This window comes from Schistocerca gregaria, chromosome 1 (genome assembly GCF_023897955.1).
Source record: "Schistocerca gregaria isolate iqSchGreg1 chromosome 1, iqSchGreg1.2, whole genome shotgun sequence".
Classification (NCBI taxonomy): Eukaryota; Metazoa; Arthropoda; class Insecta; order Orthoptera; family Acrididae; genus Schistocerca; species Schistocerca gregaria.
The window spans coordinates 848,330,223-848,358,128 of record NC_064920.1 but is presented as its reverse complement, the minus strand read 5'-3'; the positions used below and the strand labels follow the sequence as shown (position 1 = coordinate 848,358,128).

Sequence of the window (27,906 nt, the reverse complement as noted above, 5' to 3'; positions counted from 1 at the left end):
GTTTAAAGCGCCCAAACCACAATAAAACCTGTGTGCGGGTCATAGCGTCCTCCCGGAAAGCTTCCTGAAGCATTTGGTGTGTCTCTGTTGCATTTTTTTTAAAGCAGGAAACAAAATTTCACACACTCTCTTTGTTCTTTTAAAGTTGCCGTAACGACTTCGCAGAGGTAACCCGCCAACAGTCAGAGAAACACAATACCACACTTGCTCGTTCAGCTCTACATTGACACCGTCTGCACAGCTGTTTCATGAAGGTCTCTACTAACACCATCTAGCGTGAGAACCGTGCACTACGTCTACGAGTGGCAGCGCTCTCGGAGTCCGGTTTCTTTTGGGGTCCTCCCCCCCCCCCCCCCTCGTATATGACACAACTTTTTAGAGTACGAGTTTCATAAGCTTAATTTGTTGTTTAGGTCTACTTACGACGTTTTGGAATCATTGTCACATATGTGTCGGCCTCGAACTGTGTCTCGTTGCCCTCTGTACACCAGGATATTCGATTTTCGGCGTGTTGCGTGCACACAGGGATTTTTTCTGCCTCGTGATGACTGGGTGTTGTGTGTTCTTGATCATCATTTCATCATCATTGACTCCCAAGTCGCCGAAGTGGCGTCAACTAAAAAGGACTTGCAATACGGCGGCCGAACTTCCCCACGTGGGACCTCCCGGCCAACAATGCCATACGATCATTTCATTTTCATCCGAACAATTCACTACAACTGTTTGCTTTGTTGAACACATGTGGTGGTTGTGTGTGTGTGCTGTTTACAGTGCTTTGTGCTTTTCGGTTGTGCGATATTCGTTTGTTATTCTGTTCGTGTGTGCGTTATTGCGTGTGGTCGGTGGCGCTCCGGGTGAAGAGTGGATGAGTGTGGGGGAGAGAGGGGACGAATGAGGGAATCACACCGCCTTACATTTTGTTGCATGTACGGATCGCAACTTCAAGAATATATAAATACAGAAGCAACTAAGAAACGAAGGAAAAATCGAAAATGACGATAAAAATATTGCCAGCCGTTGTGGCCGAGCGGTTCTAATCGCTTCAGTCTGGAACCGCGCGACCGCTACGGTCGCAGCTTCGAATCCTGCCTCGGGCATGGATGTGTGTGATGTTCTTAGGTTAGTTAGGTTTAAGTAGTTCTAAGTTCTAGGGGACTGATGACCTCAGATGTTAAGTCCCACAGTGCTCAGAGCCATTTGATAAAAACACTGCAAACTCCGAGGAATGTCCCATTGTCCTGTTGGAATTGCACAAGTTCGTCGGAATGCATAATGGATATGAATGGATTCAGGTGATCAGGCAGGATGCTTACTTACGTGTCACCTGTCACGAGTCATATGTAGACGTATCAGGAGTTTCATATCACTCCAACTGCACACGCCGCACGCCATTATAGAGCCTCCACCAGTTTGAACAATCCCCTGCTGACATGCAGGGGCCGCGGATTCATGATGTTGTCTCCATACCCCTACACGTCCATCCGCTCGATGCAATTTTAAATGAGACTCGTCTGACTGGTCAACATGTCCCCAGTCACCAACAGTCCAATGTCGTTGTTGACGGGCCAAGGCGAGGCCTAAAGCTTTGTGTCGTGCAGTCATCAAGGGTACAGGAGTGGGCCTTCGGCTCCGGAAGCCCATATCGATGATGTTTCATTGAAAGATTGCCCACTGGCACTTATTGATGGCCCAGCATTGAAATCTGCAGCAATTTGCGGAAGGGTTGCACTTATGTCACGTTGAACGATTCTCTTCAGTGGTCGTTGTCCCGTTCTTGCAGGATCTTTTTCCGGCCGCAGCGATGTCGGAAATTGGCGTTTCCCCAGATTCCTGATATTCACGGTACACTCGCGAAATGATAGTACGGAAAAATCCCCAGTTCATCGTTACATCAGAGACGCTGTGTCTCATCGCTCGTGCGCCGACTCTAACATCAGGTTCAAACTCACTTAAATCTTAATAACCTGCCATTGTAGCTGCAGTAACCGATCTAACAACTGCGCCAGACACTTGTCTTATATAGGCGTTGCCGACTGCAGCGCCATATTCTGCCTGTTTATCTCTGTATTTGAATACGCATATCTGTGCCAGTTTTTGTGGCGCTTCAGTGTATGACGGTATTGTTGGAACCTTGGTACAACGATGCGACTGATGCGTAAGTCGGAGCGTCAACTGTACAGAGAAGTAGCGAGAAGGTGTAGTTAACTGTTGCAAATAAAACAGTTTCGATTTTCATCGTGTTTTCCGTTTCGAGACCGGTCGTTCCTTACTTTCCGACTATCACTCGTATTTCTTTTTCTGGATACCTTGTTTAGCCATTGCAGTTTTAGATCTTATTTCTTTTTAATTCGTCCAGTTATCACTTAGTATCTTTCCCAAATATTTGCACTGTGCAACCTGTTCAGTTTAACCTTCTGTTGGTTTCGTTTTCGTGTCCTCTTTGTCGTGTACTCTAGTCATTTTTGTTTTCTTTGTTGATTCTCATTCCGTACTCTTGCCTTCTGTTTTCCAGTTTGGATAACGTTCTTAGAAGAGATATTGTTTTATCTCCAAGCAGTAACGTGTCACCGCCAAATCTGATGCAACTGATCTTTGGCCTCCTGTGTTTACTGTCCCTTTCTCTACTTCTAACGTTTTCACTACCAAGACTTCGATATACATGCTAAATAGAATGGTGAAAGACAACATCCCTGTCTTACTCCTCTTCCGATTTCATACCAGTCTGTTATACCATTTCTTAGATTCATTATTACTTTTTGTCTTTCGTATAACTGCTTACTCCTTCAATCCTTCCAGTTCACCTTCTTCAATTTTCGACCTTTCATCATGTTGTTTCACTTCACTTTGTCGAAGGCCTGTTCTAGATGTGTGAAGCGCAAACTCATTCCTTTTCCTCTGTCTATATATCTTCGATCGATTATTGTGATCAGTGCAGTAGAATATCTTGTACATCTCCCTTTTCTGGAACCAAAACTCTCTTTCCCTGCGTTCTCAACGATTACATGTACCAATTTACGATCCAGCACCCTCAATATAATTTTAGCAGCATGAGAGATTTGGGACACATGCACATCCCTCCAGTATTTAAACAATTAAATATGATGAGTTTAGATTAACCAATGCGGAGATAGGAAATCACGGGAACAACTAAATAGCGCATCACTTCACTGCAATTTGCATTTATTGTGACACTTGATAACAGACTAAGGAAATGTCGCCTGTTACACTTGACGGATAACAGCACTAGAACAATAATAAACACCTGATTCAGTAAAATTCGTGGCAAAATTGTTAGGAAAGCTCCAACCTATGTTATGCTTAATGGTGGAAGCTGGAAACCTGACGCTGTGACATTGGGTGGGAGAGAACGGGCACACTGGCCTCTGTGCAGTTTAGTTCAACAGGGGATCGCACTTTTAAATTCTCCCATAAATATAAATATGTCCGTAGGTGCGTTAAATAATTGGTTATGGAACGGTCACTTATAACGTCAAGGCAGGCACACTCCATGTAAAGAGAAAATAAAGAGCAAGTTTGCACATTGACTAGAAAATTAAAATAAATAACAGCAAAGTGCACCGTCCACAACACCTTACGGCGACAGTTAACCTCCACTAAGTTCTTTTCTTTACAATATGACAGTAAGTACAGTTCAATAGTAATAAAAAAATTAGATTCCACACACACACACACACACACAATTAAAAACTGGTGGAAAAACAATAAATTGGAAATTGACAAATCTATACTCAAAGGAGCCGCACTCCATCTAAACACCCCAAAACTGTCAACTTAATGGCTACCTAGAGTTACAAATTAAGAATAGCATGCTTATAGATTGACTAGAATAAAGGAAAAGATAACATATCATGGCTTTTGACGGCCGGCAAACTGTGTTGGGCTACTGAGTAGTGATTAATTTAAAATAGCCACAGCATGCGCTAACCAGGTTAGCGGCGTATTTAAAGACAAGCGTCGAGCAGGGATCCTGGTCAGAAGGTAATAAAAACTAGCAGGATTCCCTTACATGGCAGAGGCGCCAACACATCCGTTCATACCCCAGAATCAATTAGCGCAACATAAATCATTGACACATGTCAGATAATATTTTAAAACAACATACTTAAGTACCTTTGTTTACCACAAGCCTTAATTAGTTAACAGGTTATGCTCTGTTATTGAAGCCAAGCAAATGAGGTAGCAAGTTAAGATCTACAATTATATTTTGCCATTTAACACGCGTCGTGACGAGGAAAAGGAAGAATCCAGCTAATTGATTGAAAGTCACTACTTGGATCCAGTATTTGACAATGCGCTCAAAATCAACAGACAAAGGTGAGAGTCAAGTTCACACTCTATTTACCACGGTTGGGCGAATATTGGTAGAGTCACTGTATTCTTTCCATCACTTTCTAAATTCTTCCTCCTGTTTCTTACCATTTTCAGCCTCAGTGTATTTTTCCCTGCAGTATAAGGATATCTAACAAAGTGCGAGAATATGTCCCAGCAAGACAATGGCAAACAGTGTGACAGACGACATGGCATCTGCTACATAGTACTAATGCAATAGTGAGCATAGCGTACTGTGTATGCCAACATCAAACGGATAATGAGACTGTTACGCAATTTTCACAGGACTCTGTATGTTTACGATTTGCATGAAGACATAAATTTTAATATTACACGTATTTGGACTCTTTTAAACGTTTTTTTTTATTAGGAGCAGCAACGGTGAATAACTGTTTGCTGCTAAACCGAAATATGTCGTAAGAGAAAAAGCTACTAATATATACATGCCAAAAAGGTTTAATTACAGTTCACGCACTTGTAAGAGACGCTCTATGTGTTGAAAAATCTAGAGACTCACTGTAATTAAGCGTTAATACCGTATGGCTAATTTATGTGATTGCGTGGTCAAACATTTACGAAATAGTGCTAGATAAATTCAGTAGTGTGGAAGTTTGCTACAGTCAATCTGTTGAATGTGTACACGTTTTAAGCAATGTTCATCCGCAGATAAGATTTATGCATGACAGTCGTGAGTGAGTTTCTCCAGTTTATACAGATCTCCAAACCATTTTTCTTATGTAAAAGCAATCACAAGAGGAAACTAGGCTACTACTAGGTAGACAACCTATGACCTGGAGAAAGGACATTAGTAATTATGGGGGTGGTTTGGTAAGCACAGTAAATTTCCGTGAAAGAAAGGAACATTTTTGTTGCACCTTCATGGTTGACAAGCTCGAGAAGGAAAGACGTATGGATATATATGCCTTTCAATTTGGATGACCAAACAAGAAAAGAAAAATATATATTTTTTTCAAAGGTAGCCCAAAAACTTATAGTTAAGTCGGGAAATAGCATGAGAAAATGGTAAAAGTAGCTTAAATGATATAATTACTGATGAGATAATGCTCACATGAAAATGTGACTACATTTAAAGCTATTTCTTGTAGAGGTAAAGTGGAGATAAGGGATCAGAAATTTTTTTCTTGTATTTTGCAGCCAACCAGCCACCAGTACTGACGAGGGATATGGATGGGCTGGTGGTGTCAGAGGGTGTGCCATTGGGAGAAGAAGTGTACCAGTTGCAGGGCAGTGACCCCGAGGGATCACCACTTCGCTATGGCCTCTCTGGCACTGACCGCCTCGCCGTCAACCCCATCACAGGCTCCGTCCGTGTCGCTAAGCCTCTTGATCGTGAGGTGAGTACGTCCAATGATAATAACATAAGGTACAGCAGCAGTGAAGCCGTAATTCCCTACCTGGTTGTGTGCGAGTGCTTCCACACTGCTAATAGTCTGTAGACACCCATTGCTGTTTGTTTCAAAGATCCCAACCATTTAAGTGATACCATGTAGAACTCTCTTTGTTTACTGGTAGAATGTTTAAATCTTGATGAAGGCTTTTCATTGGGATCTTCTACATCAGATTCAGAGGTAGGCTATGGATCACATGCCAAACACAGTGAATTAAACAACCTGAGTTTCTCATTCCAATAGTTACATTTCACAACTTCCCATAGGATACTGTGTTCTTGTTGAAACAGTTTTTATGTATTCTGTGTTGGTTACTACTTAATCATAGAGTTGCCCATTATGTTACCGCCAGATGGTTCTGATCAAACAAATTACCTGAATTTGTTGCTAACAGTAATTCAATGGTAGAGAAGTTTGTTCTGCTACTGCTTGAATATTTAGTTCTGCACGGACATAGTTCTCCTTCAGTCAAATCATTGGAGCATCCATTATTGCACCCACCATCTGTGAAATGGTACAGAGTTTCCATTGTCAGTCAGTAAATTCCTTTCTCATCCAAGGATCATCTTGGAGCTGTTTCATTTGTTATGTATGACGTGACCAGTATGAGGTTTGATGTACAAGAACTCACTCCCAAATGAACAAGGAACAAAACATTTATTGATAATAACATAAGATCACAGTTCTGTAGCAAGCTGTTGTTTGAGTTGACACAAGTAAGTCCTAACAAATTATGTTTGTGAAGATAACAGTCTCTGCCTGAGCACTTCAGTAGCCTGATAAGGGATTGTAACTGTTTATCATAGCTGACAAATTCACTGACTCTAAAGAGGCAAAAGCCTGTCTGGAAGGACCACAGTTCCTTAACTGTGTTCAAGAACACAACACAGTAATACCAAAGTCCTGGTGCCAAGGCTAGTAAGCAGGCGTCAACTGTTGTACACTGGCTGTGCAGTGTCTTAAGTATAATCCTGGTGGGAGAATCTGTCGCAGACTATTTGCAGCCGCATAATAATGTGGAAGTAAATAGAGCTGCACCAGTTGCACATCCTAGGGATGATACAGCTGCTGCCTGTTGGCAAGGTGGGCACATTGGGTAACAGATGCCTTTACAACAAGCCATGATTGTTGTCATTCAGAACTCATGTTGTTTTGGCTCTGTTTGGTGGGACCCCTAAGAGCTTGTATATTGGCTACCTTGGATGCTCTCCCATTATGTTGGTGGGCTGTGTGCCCATACATGGCAATGCATGTATTTGATTATTGGAAATTATGTAAATTTACTTGAAGACTTAGTAATGCAACCCTACTTAAAACACTAATACTGATGTAGAATGGTTTCGCTCAGTTTCCTGTCACCACAGCAAGCCACATACAGGTATTCTGCAATGGAGCACTAAGATGATATTTGTGATATCAGAAGTAGTTTTGTTCTTAAAGGTTCATTAATGTGACTGCTCTGTATTAGGCAGAAAGCTTAGACATCTCATCTGGTCCTTCCAGAAATATCTTTGGCAAGCAGTTTTGTTGGTTGAGAGTGTGAAGTAAAGCATCTTTAGGAATGAGCAAGTATGGGGCAAGAATTATAAGTATTAGGAAGTGTACAAAATATTTCAGGGCACTGAAGGAAGAGACCAGGGGCTTTGCTTATTGCTTCAAAGTGACACCCTACTTGGCCTATTAAACTGATATATATTGGCTGAAAGAGCACATCTTAATTTTTTTATGACATTGCATAAAGAATAATGTTTTTTCACAAATGACAACGACATGTTAAACTGCCACTAAGTCCTTGAAGAAATTATGAAGTTCCTATATATTTGCATTTCTGGACTTATTTAAATGTCCAGTCAGTAATTTCACTGATGGTCATGATGCAAACTTTAGTGCCACAACAGCTTTTATGCAATGATCTAAGCTGTGACATTACAAACGAACATCAGTTCTAATGTAAGAAGTATACAAAGAATAAGTTTGAGACCAAATGTACTTATGTACATTTGTTGTTGTGTCATCAGTCTGAAGATGAGTTTAATGCAGCTCTCCATGCTAGTCTGTCCTGCGTGAGCTTCTTCATCTCTCTGTAACTACAACAGCCTACATTCATTTGATCCTGCTTACTACATCCAAGTCTTGGATTCCCACTGCAATTTTTACCGCCACACTTCTTTGCATTACCAAATTGATGATTCCTTGATTCCACAGGATGTGTCCTATCCACTGATAACTCCTTTTACTCAAGTTGTGCCATAAATTTCTTTTTCCTCAATTTGGTACAGTCTCCTCATTAGTTCCTTGATATACCCATCTTCTGTAGCACCATATTCCAAAAGCTTCTATTCTTTTCTTGTTTGAACTGCTTATCGCCCATGTTTCACTTCCGTACAAGGCTACGCTTCAGACAAGTACTTTCAGAAGGGACTTGTAATATTAAAATTTTTATTTTCTGTTAAAATTCACTTCTTTTGGAAATTTCTTTTTGCTATAATTAGTCTGCATTTTACACCCTCACCACTTATGTTGTGTCAGTTATTTTGCGGCCCAAATGGCAAAACTTATCTTTTACTTTTAGTGTCTCATTTCTCAACCTGATTCTATCAGAATCACCTGATATGATTTGACTGAATTCCGTTACTCTTTGTCGTACTTTTTTTTATGTTAATTTTATAACCTCTTTTCAAGACAGTATTCATTCCATTCAATGGCTCTTACAAGTCCTTTGCCATTCTTTTAGAATTACAGTGTAATCAGCAAACTGCGCAGTTTTTATTTCTTCACTCTGAACTTTAATTCCTTTTCCAAAGTTCTGCTTGGTTACTTTCACTCCTTGCTCAATACACAGATTAAATGCCATTGGGGAATTGATACCCATTTTTAAAGCTGTTTGTATCTATCATTAAAGTTGTGTGTTTTTTGTGTTATTGTAATGTTTTATGCCAATAATCCAGAAAAGGTTTATAATCTAATTAGAAATAAAAGACTTTTGTTTTAAATTTCTGATTTCTTGCATTAATATGCTCACTATCAGAATTTTGGAGAATTTGACTGTTGCCTCATGAATGTCAAACATCTAAGTGTACCCTTTGTTACAAAATATTCTCTTCGGTAATTTTTAGTAAAAGTTTGTTCTTATAACTGTTTAGGTAAATACTAGTATAAAATAATATGTGAAATTAACACATACACTTCTATGTATTAATTATTATACTCTTGATGATAGTACTTACACTGAGTGCCCTTCCTTGCGACAGGTAAATGACACCCTGAAGCTGTTTGTGACACTGGAAGATGAAGTGGAAGATGGGAATAACAACGTAGTTACAGTGCCAGTCACCATCATCATTGTTGATGAGAATGACAATCCGCCAGTTTTTAAAGGTGTAAGTAGATTTATGGATATATGTAGGCAAGACAGAAGACCATTGCCTGAAATTCTGTCTCAGAGAGAATATGCTTTTAAACTGTATTTCTATGAAAGTGATCAGTGGTCCAGGACACATGCAACATAAAGTGACCAGTGAATTTAAATATCAGTGATGTGGAAGGTAATATATCCACAGGTTGGGAGCAGATACATACATACATATGCCTGTACATGTACACATCCACATCCACTCACACACACGTGCACGCGCGCACACACACACACACACACACACACACACACACACACACACACACACACTAGGGGCTTCTGCTTCTTCTTCTTCTTCTGACACCAAAGAGAATAAAAGAGACTGGGAATGGTTAAGGAGACAGGGAAAGTCACCCATGACCCCTGGCCAAGGAAATTTATTGGAGGAGACGAAAGGGGATAACAGATGGCTGTTTAAATAACATATGTCATGACAAGTAACTGCCTGAAATTCAAATTCTTTAAATAAATTCTTCTGAAACTGTGCATGTTGAATTGACTGCTTCTTGAAGTAGGAAAACTTTATTTAGTTTACTCTTCACTAATTTTAAATTCTGTCAACTATAGCCAGACTGGAAGTTTACAAAGTACACTATGCTCATACTTGTGCAGTTTGAAGTTGTCCTTTATAAGTGATTTTTAACTGATCGTATGTAATCAGCATTAAAGTTTTCTTTTTATGCTTTTCATAAATGTTACATTAACACAGAACATAGAAAATGAAAAAAAAACTAATAACTAAACAATTAAAGTATCAGTCGCTTAGTTATTAGTTTTTTTCATTTTCTATGTTTCTCACAGGAGTGGTATACCAATTCTTATGTTTTACAGGAGCCCTATGAAGTGGTTGTTCCAGAAGACACACCTGTGGGTAACACTGTCTTCAGTGGAATTCAAGTTGAAGATCCTGATGTGATCGGTGAAGTGCTAGAAGTGACGTGCCACAATCTTCCACAGGTATAAAAATCTTGTAATTGTAAATGACTAAGTAATAATTTATTTATAATATTCTCTGTGATTAACATAACTATTAGAGTTTCCCCATACTGGAAGACTCTGAGATAAAAACATTAGATTCTATTTCAGAACTAATTATATTAGGCATAGCCTCTTTTGGCTTTATAGGAAATTACCAAGGCTCTCCACTAAAATGCTTGGAAATTTTAGAATTTTTATTATAAAATGTTCAGTATTTTTACAGACAACTGGCTTTCTCAACGAACACCACTGATAATACAGCTTTGTACATAGGTAAATGCTTAAATCAGTTCAGTAATTTTCACATCTGTCAACACCTGCTTTCTTTGGGATTGGAATTATTACATTCTTCTTGAAGTCTGAGGGTATTTCACCTGTCTCATACACCTTGCTCACCAGATGGTAGAGTTTTGTCAGAACTGGCTCTCCCAAGGCTGTCAGTAGTTCCAATGGAATGTTGTCTACTTGCGGGGCCTTGTTTTGCCTCAGGTCTTTCAGTGCTCTGTCAAATTCTTCACGCAGTATCATATCTCCCATTTCATCTTCATCTACATCCTCTTCCATTTCCATAATATTGTCCTCAAGATGGAAAAACTGGTAGAAGCTGACCTTGGGGAAGATCAGTTTGGATTCCGTAAAAATGTTGGAACACGTGAGGCAATACTGACCCTACGACTTATCTTAGAAGAAAGATTAAGGAAAGGCAAACCTACGTTTCTAGCATTTGTAGACTTAGAGAAAGCTTTTGACAATGTTGACTGGAATACTCTCTTTCAAATTCTAAAAGTGGCAGGGGTAAAATACAGGGAGCGAAAGGCTATTTACAATTTGTACAGAAATCAGATGGCAGTTATAAAGAGTCGAGGGGCATGAAAGGGAAGCAGCGGTTGGGAAGGGAGTGAGACAGGATTGTAGCCTGTCCCCGATGTTATTCAATCTGTATATTGAGCTAGCAGTAAAGGAAACAAAAGAAAAATTCGGAGTAGGTATTAAAATCCATGGAGAAGAAATAAAAATGTTGAGGTTCGCCGATGACATTGTAATTCTGCCAGGGACAGCAAAAGACTTGGAAGAGCAGTTGAACGGAATTGACATAGTCTTGAAAGGAGGCTATAAGATGAACATCAACAAAAGCAAAATGAGGATAATGGAATGTAGTCGAATTAAGTCGGGTGATGCTGAGGGAATTAGATTAGGAAATGAGACACTTAAAGTAGTAAAGGAGTTTTGCCATTTAGGGAGCAAAATAACTGATGATGGTCGCAGTAGAGAGGATAAAAAATGTAGACTGGCAATAGTAAGGAAAGCGTTTCCGAAGAAGAGCAATTTGTTAACATCGAGTATAGATTTAAGTGACAGGAAGTCATTTCTGAAAGTATTTGTATGGAGTGTAGCCATGTATGGAAGTGAAACATGGACCATAAATAGTTTGGACAAGAAGAAAATAGAAGCTTTTGAAATGTGGTGCTACAGAAGAATGATGAAGATTAGATGGGTAGATCACATAACTAATGAGGAGGTATTGAATAGAATTGGGGAGAAGAGGAGTTTGTGGCACAACTTGACTAGAAGAAGGGATCAGTTGGTAGGACATGTTCTGAGGCATCAAGGGATCACCAATTTAGTATTTGAGGGCAGCGTGGAGGGTAAAAATCGTAGAGGGAGACCAAGAGATGATTACACTAAGCAGATTCAGAAGGATGTAGGTTGCAGTAAGTACTGGGAGATGAAGAAGCTTGCACAGCATAGAGTAGCATGGAGAGCTGAATCAAACCAGTCTCAGGACTGAAGACAAGAACAACAACATATTAATTACGTACATTGCACATATACATGCACATTTACAAATATAAATACAGATATTTACACATACTTATGGCTACTCGAAGCACAGTTCTTGTACATCATTCTCCATGAATTTTTCCATTGAGTAGAATTCATGCTCTTTTCGTCAAGTTGCCAGAACTTTTTATATCTTTTGTAAGAGAGTCAAGGTAACTGTTTTTAGCAATTTGTTGAAGAATTTCAAGTTCATACATTTATGCCTATTTTGAGTGTGAGAAAATCTTGAGGGTGGTAAGTGTACCTTGTGGCTATTTCTTGTCTTAGCCAAATGAACATTATTTCTTAGTCTAAGTTTGTGTATTTTCTTTGATATAATTTAAAGGACTATAGAAGTAGAAGTTCGGACTATCATGATGTTAAGTGATATGAACAGATTTGCACACATTTCTCTAGGAGGCATACGTGGAATACACCTGATGGGTTTCTTCTGTTACTGGGAACAGTAAGCTGACTCTGATGCTTTTCCTTGCGATGGTATCCAATTGTTCAGGTGTGAGTGGGAGAAAGTGTAATAAGAGTACAACAGCAGCTTGTAACTGACATTTTGCTTTAATTTGTAACAGAAATAGTACTCTTGCTAGTTTGTTGCTTAAGTAGTTTATTTGTCCAGTCCATGCAGGGGTGCCTCCAGGTTTTCATGTCACTACACGCATTATTTAGTAAATTTGATGACATTGTTATCTGCTCATCATTTTCTCCTACTTGTTTCTACAGTACAGTTTTAGGATGCGGCTAGTGTTGTACAGATAAAAAAATGTAACAGAATAGTTACAGTAAAACCTGTTTTTTCATTCTCAGATTTTACATTTTCCTTCCCTGTATGTTATTTTCTGTTGGTCTTGTAGTGAGCACTGTTCTCTCAATTAACTGTTTTCCTGCCATCAAAAATTTTGTATGGATAACATTTACCACATTTTATACTTTTGAACCACTACCACAAGTTTCAACATTATTTTTCAAATCAATTTATGTGTAAACTACATCATGTTACCATCACGGATAAGCTGTAGGATATTGCAAAATATAGAACTGTACAGTTTGTATGAGAGTCTAAATCATTTTGGGTTGTCTGTGAAATGTAGGTGACATTTTTAGGGACACTTTCAAAATGTTTCTGCAATGTTTTATGTCTTACTGTATGCTATACTGCAATAAATCATTTAAAAAAACACCACTTTAATTTGTTCTTCTTTTTAAAGGGAAGTCATTCTGTTGGCATTACGAGATGTACTGAAGCTGTAAAAATTGAGTGATGGAATGAGTAGGAAAGCAGTGAGAAACTTCCTGGTAAATGTGCAGAAGAAAGCACCAAACACTATGCAAGAAAAACTGATTTCATCTTTGTGCAATCAGTTTTTACCACTTTTTCAAAAATTCTCACTGATGAGCTCTTTCACAGTCATATTTGGTTTGTCATAAAGCTAGAAAAATTAGGTGACTTTTCAATTGCATTTTGATGCCTTTTGAAAGGCATATATATTTTTGCAGTTTAATGAAACTTTTTGAAAAAGTTGCAAATTATAAATGCTCCGTGATGACCGTAATTCATTATAAGTGGCCACAGCACCACACACAATTTACAAAGCAAACAATTAACAGCTTTAGAATAAACCAGCCATGGATATAATCACAGCCAGTTAGATCAAAATGTTCACATTACAACATATGTGTTACTCTTGAAATTATAATGTTTGTCAGATTGCCATGAATTCAGTAAAATCTTTCAATAAAATCTTGTACTTTAGGGAATCATCCTTTTTTCCCAACATAATTTCTGACATCTGAAATTGTTTGGAGTGCACCCAAGAGATTTTTTAGATTAAGTGACTCTCCATCGAACACAGGTAACGTTAGCTCTAGGAAACCGAAAAGTATCAGTGTAAGACTGAAAAAAATGCCTCCCAGAGGTGAAAATATTAAAATCCTAATGATTAATTGCCGAAACATTTGCAACAAAGTGGCAGAATTTGAAGTGCTTATGAAAAGCAGTGAAGTTAACATAATACTAGGTACAGAAAGCTTGTGTAACCTGAAATTGATAGCAGTGAGATTTTTGCGGAAAATTTAAGTGTATATCGAAAACATAGACAGATGGGAAATGGAGGTGATGTATTTGTCACAGTAGACAAGAAACTCAAATCCACTGAGATAGAAATTGAAACTACATGTGAGATTGTATGGGCAAGAGTCAGTGTCAGGGTAGGCATAAAATGATAATTGGAACCTTTATTGCCCATCAGACTCATCTCCTGATGTAACTGAAAATTTTAGAGGAAACCTCAGTTCACTTGTATATAAGTTCCCCAATCATACTGTGATTGTCACTGGAGACTTTAATCATCCAACAAGTAATTGGAAAACTACAGTTTTGTTTGTGGTGGTTGTGATAAGACATCATGTGCAACATTACAAAGTGCTTTGTCTGAAAAAATGTTACAAAGTGCCTTGTCTGAAAACCACCTAGAACTGTGAGTTAGGAACCTCACTCATGATAAGAATATTTTGGACCTACTGCCAAAAATAGACCTGACCTCTTTGAGGATGTCCACGTCAAAACCGGTATCAGTGTTCACAATGTGATTGTGGCAACAATGATTAGTGAAGTACACAGGACACTAAAACAAGCAGAAAGATATATGTTCTTCAGTAAACTAGGTAAAGTATCAGCAGTGTCATATCTCAATGAGAAATTAGAAACTTTCAGCTCATGGCAGGAACATGTAGAGAAACTATGGCTCAACTTTGAAAGAATAGTTGATAATGCACTGGATAGAAAGGTACACAGTAGAACAGTTCATAATGGGTGGGACTCTCCATGGTATACAGTCACTGTAAAGAAACTTCTAAAGAAACGGAGGTTACTGCGTAATTGGTGTAAAACAAAGCATAGGGCTATAGATAGAGAGATAGTGAACGAAATTCATTAGTCTGTCAAGAGTGCAATGCATGATGCCTTCAGTAACCACCACAGCAGAATATTGTCAGAGGATATTCCACAAAATCCAAAGAAATTGTGGTCACACGTAAAGGCTCCTAGTGGCACCAAAGTTAGTATCCAGTCCCTAGCAAATGAAACTGAAGGTAGCAAAGCAAAAGCTGAAATGGTTAATCTCATTTCAAATGCTCCTTTACAAAGGAAAACACAGGAGAATTGCCCTATTTTATCCTTGCACCACTGAAAAGAGGAGTGAAATAACCGTTAGTGTCAGTGGTGTTGACAAACAGCTGAAATCGTTAAAATTGAACAAAGCTCCAGGGCCTGATGGAGTCTCTATCAGATTCTTTACTTAGTTTGCAGTTGAGCCAGCCCTTCTTCAAACTATAATCTATCATAGATCCCATGAGCAAAAATCCATGGACAGTTCTTGGAAAAAAAGCACAGGTCATATCTGTCTACACGAAGGGTAATACTAGTGATCCACAAAAGTACCACCAATATCCTTCACATTGATGTGCTATAGAATGTTAGAACATATTCTGAGCTCACACATAATGAGTTATCTTGAACACAATGACATCAATGCCAGCCAGCATGGATTCTGAAAACATCAATCATGTGAAACCCAACTTGCATTCACAGTTTTCTCACATAACATATTGAAAGCTTTGGATCAAGGCAGTCACGTAGCTGCAATATTTCTTGATTTCTTAAAAGCATTTTACTCAGTACCACACATACGCTTATTGTTAGGGAGGATGCAGCATGTTATCTTGGATGGAGAGTCATTGTCAGATGTAGAAGTAACTTCTGGTGTGCCCCAGGGAAGTGTATTAGGAGACTTCCTGTTCATGTTGTATATTAATGACTTTGGAGACAATATTAATAGTATCCCCAGACTTTTTGCTGATGGTGCAATTATTTGTGATGAAGTACTATTGATAGAAGCTGCATAATTATTCATTCAGGTCTTGATAGTATTTCAAAGTGTTGCAAAGATTGGTTACTTTCTTTAAATGTTCAGAAATGTAAAATTGTGCACTTCACAAAATGAAAAAAAAAAACAAACATAGTGTCCTAGGACTGTAATATCAATGAGCCACTGTTGGAATTGGCCAACTCATGTAAATACCTAGGTGTAACACTTTGTAGTGATATGAAATGGAATGATCATAGAGGCTCAGTTGTGGGTAAAGCAGTTGATGAACTTTAGTTTATTGCTAAAATACTGGGGAAGTGCAATCAGTCTACAGAGGAGATTGCTTACAAATCAGTCATGTGACTCATCCCACAATATTGCTCAAGTGTGTGGTAAGTGTACCAAATAGGAATAACTGTGGATATAGAATGTATACAGAGAAAAGGGCAGCACAAATGGTCACAGGTTTGTTTGATCCATGGGAGAGTGCCACAGAGATACTGAAGGAACTGAACTGGGCGACTCTTGAATATAGACTTAAAGTATCCCGAGAGAGTTTCAAGAAAAGGCTTTAAATGATGACTGTTGGAATATACTACAACCCTCTACGTATCGCTCACATAGAGATTGTGAAGATAAAATTAGAATAATTGTGCACACACAAAGGCAGTCAAACAATCATTTTTCCTGCACTGTGTATGTGAATGGAACGGGAAGAAACCCTAATAAATGATGCTGTGGGACGTAACTCTGCCACGCATGTCATGGTGATTTACAGAGTATAGCTATAGATGCAGACATAGATGTAGATCAGAAATGCTGACTAGGAGACCACTATCCTTTTCACGTAAGGACTGGAAGCATGCACAGATATTGGTGAGGCCTACATTTTCTTCTTAAGTCTAATTATTGAGATTTTTAATAGAGATGTTTGACTGATACTTTTCTTGTGATATTTTATCACAGTTAGTATATTTTTCAATTCTCTCACTTTCATTTTCAATAAATATTGGAAGATTTTCTAATTAGAAGCATGAGTTTTCTGACAAATGCACATTCCTCAGTTTAGAACCTCTGCTTAAAGACTGTGAAAAGGAAAGTTGCTACTGACCATATAGCGGAGATGCTATTGTCAAAATTAGATGACAAACACACACGTACACACTCCCACAAGTGCAGCTCACACACACATGACTGTAATCTCAGGCAAGAAAGTCTCAGGAAAGGTCTTGTTGGCCGAAAGCTATATTTGTGACTGTCTTATTGTTGTGCCTATCTGTGACTCAGCATCTCCTTTATATGGTGAGAAGCAACTTTTCTTTTCACGTTATTGTTACATTCCATCGTGGATTTTCCATTGCTTGATTTTTGCTTGAAGACTCTCATATACTGCAATAGCTCTAAGATGGTTATGCAACATTTTTCACACACATTCATACACTGAGATTTCTTGAATAAAAATGTAGTAATTTTAAATTATTATCCTTTTAGTAATTTCAGTTTCAGTATCTTATAAAGTTTTCCATTACTCTTGTAACTCTCTTTACATATGTTTTATATACTTTTTATGTACTTTTATTGATTTTTCAGGTCATTTTAGTAATAATGTTCCAGTATTTTAAGTCATAAAAGACACATCCCATGTGTTTACAGCTCTTTTTTCATATATGATTGATAAAATAAATTAATTCTCACTAACCACAGCCCGCAAGGTACAGCAAAGGGCACCAAAGCCCATAGCCTTGCTGCTGTGGAACACTATATTTTCCAATGCTCAACTGATCCCAAACCTACCCTCTCCTTCTGGTGATTACCAACCATATCCTCAGAGACTATTACTTCTCTTTTGAAGGCATCATTTACAAGCAGACTCATGATACAGCAATGAGTATGTATCCAACCTATGTGAACTTATTCATGGGCCATCTGGTTCAGATTCATTGATGACACCTTTATCTGAATTGCTGGAGAGGACACCGTATCTACATTCCTCCCAAACCTCAATGCCTCCACTGACTGCTTCACCTAATTCTCCTCAGCCCAACAAACCACTTCAGATGTGCCAGGGGCCTCACTGAGGCCTTCACAGAGCAAAATTATCCTTCCCGCCTTTTCCAGGAACAGATCTCCCATCTCTTGTCTCCCCAGTCAGCTACCATCAAGCACATACTCACTGTAAAGACACAAAATGGCCTCCATTACTCAGTTCTGTGCAGGACACAAGCAACTGAATCTTGTTCTCTACCACAGTTTTGAATACCTCTTGTCATGGCCCGAAATAAGAAATGTCCTTTCCACTACCCTCCCACCCTTCCCACAGATGTGTTCCACCACCCATCTCTCTTATGCTATATCCATGTCTACCCCTATTCTATTCCTGCTCCTGAACCTTTGCCCATGGACTATATCCCTGCAATAGACCTAAAGGCAAGTCCTGTCCAACACACCTTTCCATAACCACCTACTCTGTTCATGTTACAGGGATCTCCTGAAAGTGGCTGTGTGACCTATCAACTTAGCTGCAACCAGTGTTATGCATTCTGTGTGGGAATGACCACTAACAAACTATTTGTTCAAATTAATTGCCATTGGCAGACAGTGATCAAGAGACAGCTTGGCCACCCAGCTGTTAAGCCTGCCTGTGCCTGATTTCAACATCTGTTTCACAGCCTTTGCCATCTGGATTCTTCTCACCAACACCAGTTTTCTTGAATTGAGCAAGTAGGAGCTCTCTCTGCAACATATCCTTCCTTCCTGTAACAGTGCCCAGCCCTTCCCTGCTCCCACTCCAGCTCTAAATGTGCCTTGTGTCCCACCAGTGCACATCCATAGTCCTTTCACCTTCTCTACTTCTCTCCCCTACTCCTTGACACGCATAAATACTGAAAATCTTTGGTAATCATCAAAGAAATCAGAACTTGCAAGTGCAAATTACTTAGATGGTACAGTTAGGTACAAGTGTAGAATCAGATATTAATATTAGTTATGTTGAGATTTTGAAATTTTTTTTATTTTATTTTTTTAAATTTAATTCAATTTTTTTTTTTGAGGGGGGGGGGGGGTGAGTGAATGAGTGAAATAAATCTCAAAATATAATGCTCATAGTTTTATGGAAGTACCAGATCTGTGTACCAATTAGACAATCAGTTAAACAAACTCCCTGTTCTGGTAAGAGCAATGTAAGTTTTTGAAGGCTTATTTCATTGTTCTAATTGTCAGGCATTATCAACAGATTTCAGTGATCTTCCCCACACTTTAAATTCAGCTGAATATATGTGGCGATGATCTCCTTAGAAACACTGAACATTTCAACATTTCTTTTCAAGTTATGACCCAAGAGGGTTCCATTGTTGGATTCATCTTGAACAATGTACTAAATGTCATAGCCAGTTATTAGATGGATTTGAATCAACAAAACAGATGATGCCACTTGAACCGTCATGTATTCCTCACAAGTTGGTGCAAAAGTTTCACTCTACCAATATCTCTCTCACATATTTTCAAATTCTCAAAGACTGCCCTCTGTACTTTGTTGATATTGTATACCTGGATGAAATTTACTGAAAATGTATAGGTTAGCTACAGCTTAGGTAATATTTCCAAGCTTCATGCAGACTCTTTGTCAGAACTTGAGACAATTAATCCAACAACTATTCAGTTTTTGAGAGAAAGAAATTAGGGATATGAGAGTTAAAGAGATAACTTGCAACTATTGGAGTATTATATTTATTAATTTAAGCATTCTCTGTTTCATTAGTTGCAAACTGTGAAATGAACTTATTATAATAAGTTCATAATGCGAACATTCATTTTCCGTTTGCTAGCTGTTCTGCTCAACAGCAAGGATGAAAATTGTTACAATAAAAAATTGTCAGCCAATTGCTGTACAGCTGTGATACTTTATTCTTGTTGTATGTATCAAAGTGTGGTGCTGTGTAGCAGTTGTCATAAATCTTCACCATAATACAGACTTTTGAGACTGGTGAGATTGGGGGTGTAGATTAATTCAGTAATCATAACTAATGATCAGCTACATAAATCAATTTGGGGCAAGATTAAGTTAGCTTTCTTATCAGCAAAATCTAGCAAAGATTAATTTTTGTTCTGTTCTATTTCTTTTCAGTTTCCAGATTCCTGTACCAAGTTCAGAGTTCTGCCATTGAATGCAAGTGAGAGAAGTTTCAGTGGAGCCATCATCCTCCAGCAGGCACTGGATTATTCAGAGCAGCAAATCTACCAAATACTGCTAGTTGCTAAGGTATGATAAGTCGTATCCAGGCTAATTCCTAATCACTATTTTAGTTTGAGCCTAGTAAGGTGATATTTAATGTGTAATGAGTCACCTGTTGTATGAGTGTCTTTAACATGCTAACTGCTGACTATTAATTATCTTGTAGCCTACCTTAATGTGTGGCTGCAAGTGCCAACTGTGAGTCAACTCAAATGAAATGAGTTTCTGTCTACAGCCATTGTGATCAAAAATCAAGTCATTTTATTGATGGTGGGCCTTAAAGCATTTTTCTTTATAAAGAATCAGCTGTTCATCACAATTTAGGCAGTAGTAATGTGATTAATGAGATTTCTTCTGTCAAATGCTAACTATGAACTATTTTGTTAGCCTTGTTTATTTCTCATGGACTACTATTGCCTCTGAATTCTCGCATAAGTGACTAGCATTAGTGACTATGAGGCAGTTGTAACAGCAATTATTGCCAGACCTCCAAGGGGCAACTAAAACAAGTAGAAAGATTTACTGTATATTCTCACTTAACTAGATAAAGAGGCAATAATGTCTTGTCTCTAAGAAGAAATTGAACATTTAGCTCTGGACAGGAGCATGTAAAAAGCCTGTGATGCTAGCTTTGAGGACCAAGCACTAGACGTGCAAGTACCTAATAAAACAGTTCATGCTTCCAGAGGTGCTCCATGATATACAGCCTCCATACAGAAACTTTTAAAGAAATAATGAACACTGCACAATAGGTGTAAAACAAAACATAGGATTCTGAGAGAGATCCTAAATGAAACACATTTGAATGTAAAAAAAATGCAATATGTTACCAGCAACTACTGTAATGGCATTTTATTGAAAGACCTCTCACAAAACATCGTATGAAAGCCCATTAGTGACACAAAAGTTAGTGTCCAGACACTCACAGGTAATGCAGGAACCAAAAATGAGGGTTGCAAAGGAAAAATAGAAATTCGGAGCTATGTTTCAAATGGTCCTTTACAAGGTAGACACAGAAGGGCTGCCCAATTTAATACTCGTACCACTGAAGAATGAGTGATAGGGCAATTAGTGTTAGTAGTGTTGAGAAACCGCTGAAATAACTGACTTGAATGAAGCCCCATGACATGATGAAATCCTTCTCAGATAGTATATAGAATTTTCAGCTGAGTGAGCCCTTCCCTTAACCATAATAAACTGTAGATTCCTTGACAAAAATCTGTGCTCAGTTGCTGGAAAAGAACACAGGCTACACCCATTCACAAGAAGTAGCTTAAACAAAATGACATAATCCAGGCCAAGCACCATGGATACTAGAATCAATAGATATGCAAACCCAACTAACTTTTCTCTAACATGACATCCAGAAAGATGGATTAAGACCATCAGGTGGATGCAATGTTTCTTGACTACTGGAAAGCATTTGACTCAATACCATACCAACACTTAATAATGAAAATGTGATCGTATGTGGTATGTAATAAATTTTTCACTGGACTGAAGCTTTCCGGGTAGGTTCTACAGATGTAGGTGCAAATTCAGATATCCTAAGGGATGTTCACAATTTATACTGTTATTAGTGATCCCAGAGAAAACGTGACCAGTAACCTCAAACTTTTTTCCAGATGATACAGTTATTTAATGAAGTATTCAGTTAGATCTTGATGAAATTTCAAATGGGTGTAAGACTAGCAACTTGTTTTAAATGTTCAGAAATATGAAACTGTGCAGACCACAAAATGCAAAAACATAATATCCTTCAGTTTCAGAATCAATAAGTCACAATTGTAATGAGTCAGTGCTTAAAAATAACTGATTGTACATAATATCTTTCCCAGAATATTGCTAAATTATGTGTGGTCAGTGTCATACAAGGGTAACTGTGGTAACACATATACAAAAAATGGAGCAGGGTTTTTTGACTCAGGGGACAGCAACACAAAAATGCTAAAAATTCTAGCTGACAGATGAATGACAAGAGACAGTACCCTACGAAAGCCTACTTGTGAGTTTGAACAATTGACAAAAAGTTAGGAGTTTAGGAATATATTACATATATAACATTTCAGTAGGGTCCATGAAGACAATAGTGGACTAATTCAGCATACACTCAGGCATTTAAGCAGTCATTCTTCCCACAATTGATATGCAAATGGAACTGTAAAATACCTAAAATGTAGTACAGTGGGAATTACCCTTTGCCATTCACTTTACAGTACTTTGTAGAGAATGGATGTAGTTGGTAGGTGAACAAAGAAACCTGCTTTCTGTTCATTTTTCTTCAGAGTGACCAATGTCTTGTCCCTTATTCTTTCCTGAGTGAACTTTTTCTCTAAACGACGGAGATCTGATGGAGCCACCACTTGTTTGTGTGTAATACTGTGTAAATATTTTTCCATAATATATATAATAAGCATTTTCAACAATTTAACAGTGTTTTGCAGAACTAAACAATGGGAAAGGATTTGGCAGACTAATCAGTTCCACTTATGGTGTTGCAATAGTCTGACTCTGCATTAGGTTTTGAGGAAACTTTGTTATTTTGATTAATAACTTTGACAATTTCATCATGGTGTGTGTTAGAAGTGGTGAGACTTCACTTTTGTCATTCCACTTGAAAACATCTAAATTGTAATTTCTTTTCTGTGAGAGAACATATTTGGCAGTGCTACAAAATTATAAAAAAAAATATTTTATGTGAAGCCCATATCATTTTTCAAATAGGTTTATATCAAGTACAAAACAATTCCAGATGCTCAGCTTGTCTCTCCTTTTTGTTTTTTCCTCTGATTTGTTGCAGCAAATTTTTATTGTCAGAGCTGCTCTGTTAACTTCACAAAATTCACAAATTTTCACATCATACTTGTGATTCTAGTGTTTGATATACTGCCTGAAAACAGATTTGTTGATGCAGGGCTTCTTAGCTGGAACATAATTATTGCTTATAATGACACAGAAATGGAACATAACTTTTCTAATTTTATAGTCAGTCACAGGTTGAAATGAGTTGAATGAAAAGTAAAGATATCTCAATAACCGGTAAAATCAACTCCTTCTCATAACAGATCACAAAAATATAAAGGGCAGGAAGAACCTGTATTTCAGTAAGTTTCTATTAATGACAAACAATAAGGCCACATGTGCAGGTACACACCTTCATAAATACATCAACCGTATCCCTCAATCTTAAGAGTCTGATTGATCTTCCTCTCTCACATTTTTATATTTCCTGTCTTGCATGTAGAGCTGTTTGTTCAACTAATAATGCTAATAATGCAAGGAACTCTTCAGGGGGAAAAATCAACAAATACATCAATGACACCTATTAGCTGAACATAAATACTGATGGATTGTTAAGAACTTCTCTCTGTTTGTATAACCTGTTACTGGACCAACATAATCATCTTTTTCACTGTATTCACTGTCATCTGGTTCTGAATACTTGTCATAATGCTTGTTTGAAGATGGTTTGTAGACACTCATTGCAATCTGATTCATTCATATTAAATATCTGTTCAAGTTCTACTTCATGTAGCTTTTATTATGACGGGCTGTTTTTTTAGTAAAACTGACCAAAACAACTATAAACATCAGTGAACCACCTGCAATGAAGACTAGAACAACTACTGATGCATAGCAACAAATACATGTAGTGCAGACCTGTTCTCAAATACATCTAAAAAGAACAAGCTGGGAATGAATTGTTATTGGATGGACTTTGAACTCCCTGTACTGATTATGAGATAATATTACAAGTTTTACTATCCCACCAAAAGAGAACTTTTTACTCACAACTACGCAAATTGACTGCAAATGATATGATGAATAAAACAGTATAAACTGCTTAACAGTTCTGTTAATTTCACTGAAGGTTGCCAGTGCTACCTCTAGTTGCTTACATTTTCGTGAAATTATATTTTCAACATCTCCCCTTACTTGTTCAATAGACTAATCCCACCTTATTTCTGATACTCTACTTAAGTGAAATGATTATTAAAAATCTTCAGAATTTCTGAATTATCAGTCACAGTGTAGTCACTCTACTTAGTTTCAGTACCATCTTATCACTGTTTTCTTGCCTCTCATTGTACTATACTCTATCATTTTAATTTTATTATCAGCAATATTAAAATGTATCAGTATGTGCATATGTGTGAACCTTTCCATATCCCTTATTAATATATTGCAGTAATTTTTTTTAGAAACATGCTCAAGAGGGTTGTTCACCTAACAATTTTAAGCTAACATCTATCATTCTCATTGTATCAAGATAGTTTTCATCGTTCCCTCACTCACAGTTCCATTTATATTTGTGAAACAGGTGAACAAATTTGAGAACTTCAGAACAGTTATTCTGTAAACTTCCTTTCTCTTTTCTTAATATATGGAAAAATTTTCATGCAGCTCTTTTCAACTGTGAAGTTTACAACTCCACAAATATCTCTTCTACACATACACTGAAACACTGAGGCATGCTGAAGCTTGTACTATTCACTTTCTTTCTTATGTTCTCCTCTTTAATGAATTTATTTATTTGTTTATTTACTCATTCTCCAAAGACGAATGCAAGATTTGTTTTTGAGCCCCATGTTTCAGTAATTTGTAAACAATATTATCTTCAAAACTGATAAGAGTCACTAATAAACTTCCTCACTGGTGACCGGAACTGATTAACTGGAATCAAACTATTATCAGCTCTTTTCATCCTACCATTTGCCCTGTGTCACATTCCATTTTTAGATTCAAAATTTTGTGGAATATATTGGTGCTATATTTTCCCAGTTAGATGTTCTATGCTTTCACACCCTCTCACAGTTGCGTTTCTGTTACTTGACAATCATAATTAAAGTTTATTTTTTTATGTTCTGTAAAACACATACGCAAAGGGGCACTAAATTTCTCAACTCTTTGTTTGTGTATCTGTACACTGTCAAAAACTTCTTATAGGTTGTAAATATTTTGTCTTTCTGTATACCATTTTATATTTCACCAACAACTTTCAAGCTATATATATCATTTACTGTGTGCTTGCAGGATGGTCATTTCAAGAGCAGTACAGGAATGGAACTGAGAGTTGGTGATGTCCAGAACACTCCACCAGTGTTTCTTGGCTCTCTCACAGGTGTGGTAAAAGAAGATGCTCCCATTGGAACTCTTGTAATGACAGTCCAGGCTCGAGATGGTGATCGAGGACAGCCTAGGAAGGTTGTTTATGAATTAGTGACAAGTATGTACAATGTGCCCATATATTTTATTTCCTTTGTTTATGGATAGTCAAAAATTGAATCTTTTGTTCTGCACAGGTGTACACACAATTATGAAATACATTCACCCTTGAAACAATTTGTGGCAAAATCATTACCCACCATAACCAGTCGAGCATAACTTGTGAAACGCAAGGATCATTTTTAGAGTCCCAATCTGGCACACAATTTTTGGTGTGTCAGAAAGTTTTATAACAATTTTCCATTTATTCAGATTCGTTTCATTTGTTATTATTACTGTCATACATCTATATGTTTGATAACTTTCTGTTCTTTTGCTACTATGCAAATAATGGATGCTGTTCATTACACTGAAGTTAGTTACATCTAATTTTAAGTCCTGATGCGGATGAACAATTTCATTTTGCTTACTATGTGCAAGGAGAGAATAATCTGTCTGTAGGTCACTAGTAAAAAAATGATCTGTTACAATTCTTGTAATGTAAATCTCTTCTAGAAATCTAAGTATCAGCTAAATAGCGCTTGCACAGCAGCTCTGCTTGAAGTTTTAGTGAATATACCAAGCAGTCGTCTGCTGAAGTTGCTAAGATGTGTGATGACAGAAAAAAATTAGCATATTGGAATCTTAATTATATTAGTTTTTATTCTTTGTTAAATACAATGATCACTTCTTTATGGAAGTAAAACATATTCCGGGATAAAATTTTCACTCTGCAGTAGAGTGTGTGCTGATACAAAAATTCTTGTCAGATTAAAGCTGTGTGCTGGACAAAAATTCAAACTGTGGATATTTTCCTTTTGTGAGCAAGTGCTCTACCAACTGAGCTACTGAAGCATGACTTATGACATGTCCTCACAGCTTTACTTTCACCAGTACCTCATCTTCTGCCTTTCAAACTTCACAAAAGTTCTCTTGCAAAACTTGTGGGACCATTACTCCTGGAGGAAAGGAAGTTTGAAAGGTAGGAGATGAGGTACTGGTGAAAGTAAAACTGTGAGGATGGGTCATAAAGCATCCTTGGGTAGTTCATTTGGTGTAGGGCTTGGCCATGAAAGGCAAAGGTTCTGATTTTGAGTCTCAATCTGGCACACATTTTTAATTTGCCAAGAACTTTCGTAAAACATATTGCATTCGCTAACAAAATACACATGCATTAGACTACTTTGGCAGATGCTGCACTCATGACCAGAAGACACTAGTTTCAAAAATGCAATCCCTAAAGAGATTCAATAAAAGGAAAAGGAAGAGAAGGAAATGTAGTAGGTGAATATGGAATGGGTGTAAGGAATGAAAGAGGAAGCCCCCTGTTAGAATTTTGCACAGATCATAACTTAATCGTAGCTAACACTTGGTTCAAGAATCATGAAAGAAGGTTGTATACATGGAAGAAGCCTGGAGATACTGGAAGGCACCAGAAAGATTATATAATGGTAAGACAGAGATTTAGGAACCAGGTTTTAAACTGTAAGACTTTTCCAGGGGCAGATGTGGACTCTAACCACAATCTGTTGGTTATGCACTGTAGATTAAAACTGAAGAAACTGCAAAAAGGTGGGAATTTAAGGAGAGGAAGGGTTGGAGGTTAAGGTGGTTAATGGCAGGGAGCAAGAAGCAGCAAGTGCGTGGAATAGGAATGTTGCACTGACGAGCTGTATGCATCATGATTTGGAATAGTGGCCTGGGTAGGAGAAAGAGATAGTGCAGAGAAAGAGAGAGACTGCAGAGAGGAGGGTGTGAGTATACAATTAATGAAGTAGAGAATGGGCTGATGGGGACAGTGATGGAGGGAGGTATTGGTCAGGCTCTAGCAGCTATTGAATCCAGTAGTATTGCTAGATAAAAGGATGCGCTGTAAGGATTGTCCTTACAGCACATCCTTTTGTCTACAAAGTTCAGAGAAACTGGGATTTGGAAGGAGGATCCAGATCACGTGACATGGGATGTGAGGCAGCCATTGAAGTCACAATTGTTGTGCTCAGCTGTGTGTTTCACCAGTGAGTTGTCATCAGTGCTATTGGTCATAATTTGCCTGTGGTCATTCAGTTAAGTAGACAGCTGATTTATTGGTGGTCATACTCATAAGAGGCTGTGAAGAAACTACAGCAGAGTGAGTGGTAACCAAGTAAGTTATCATTAAGTACAGCATCTGAAAACCACATAAAATGCTGATAATAGCATGTCATTTTGAAAAGCATGAACAGTACACTAGGTAAAATTGTAAGATAGAAAGAAATATCCCCTATATTGCCCTGCATACCTTTTCATCCACTGCCACTCCACAGCCTCCATGAATCTTCAGTCCCCCTCCACCACACACACACACACACACACACACACACACACACACACACACACACACACAAAAGCCTCTTCCTGGGCACCTGCTTGCAAACTGTCAGTGATGCCCTGGTCACATGGTAGTACAGTTGTGTGTGTGTGTGTGTGTGTGTATATGCATGTGGTAGTGTGTGAGCTAGAAAAAAGTAATAGAATTAAGTTTCTTTGACAACTGCCCAATAAAGTTTAGTTAGATTTGTCTATACACCACCAGTTAAATGTACTGTTGTGTCCCAGTGAAGATCCTAATGTATTTCT

At 37.9% G+C, this 27,906-nt stretch overlaps 1 protein-coding gene across 3 annotated transcripts in view; it reads left to right on the top strand.

Annotated features, from left to right (window-relative positions):
• Positions 1–27,906, top strand: part of LOC126272689 (cadherin-87A) — a 663,064-nt gene that overhangs the window by 447,660 nt on the left and 187,498 nt on the right. For all 3 annotated transcript variants that reach the window (XM_049975716.1, XM_049975724.1, XM_049975733.1), the window contains 5 exons: positions 5,506–5,705; positions 9,011–9,139; positions 10,006–10,131; positions 19,978–20,112; positions 25,120–25,312. In XM_049975716.1, coding sequence (XP_049831673.1) covers positions 5,506–5,705; positions 9,011–9,139; positions 10,006–10,131; positions 19,978–20,112; positions 25,120–25,312 — 783 coding nt within the window. The remainder of the gene's footprint in view (positions 1–5,505; positions 5,706–9,010; positions 9,140–10,005; positions 10,132–19,977; positions 20,113–25,119; positions 25,313–27,906) is intronic.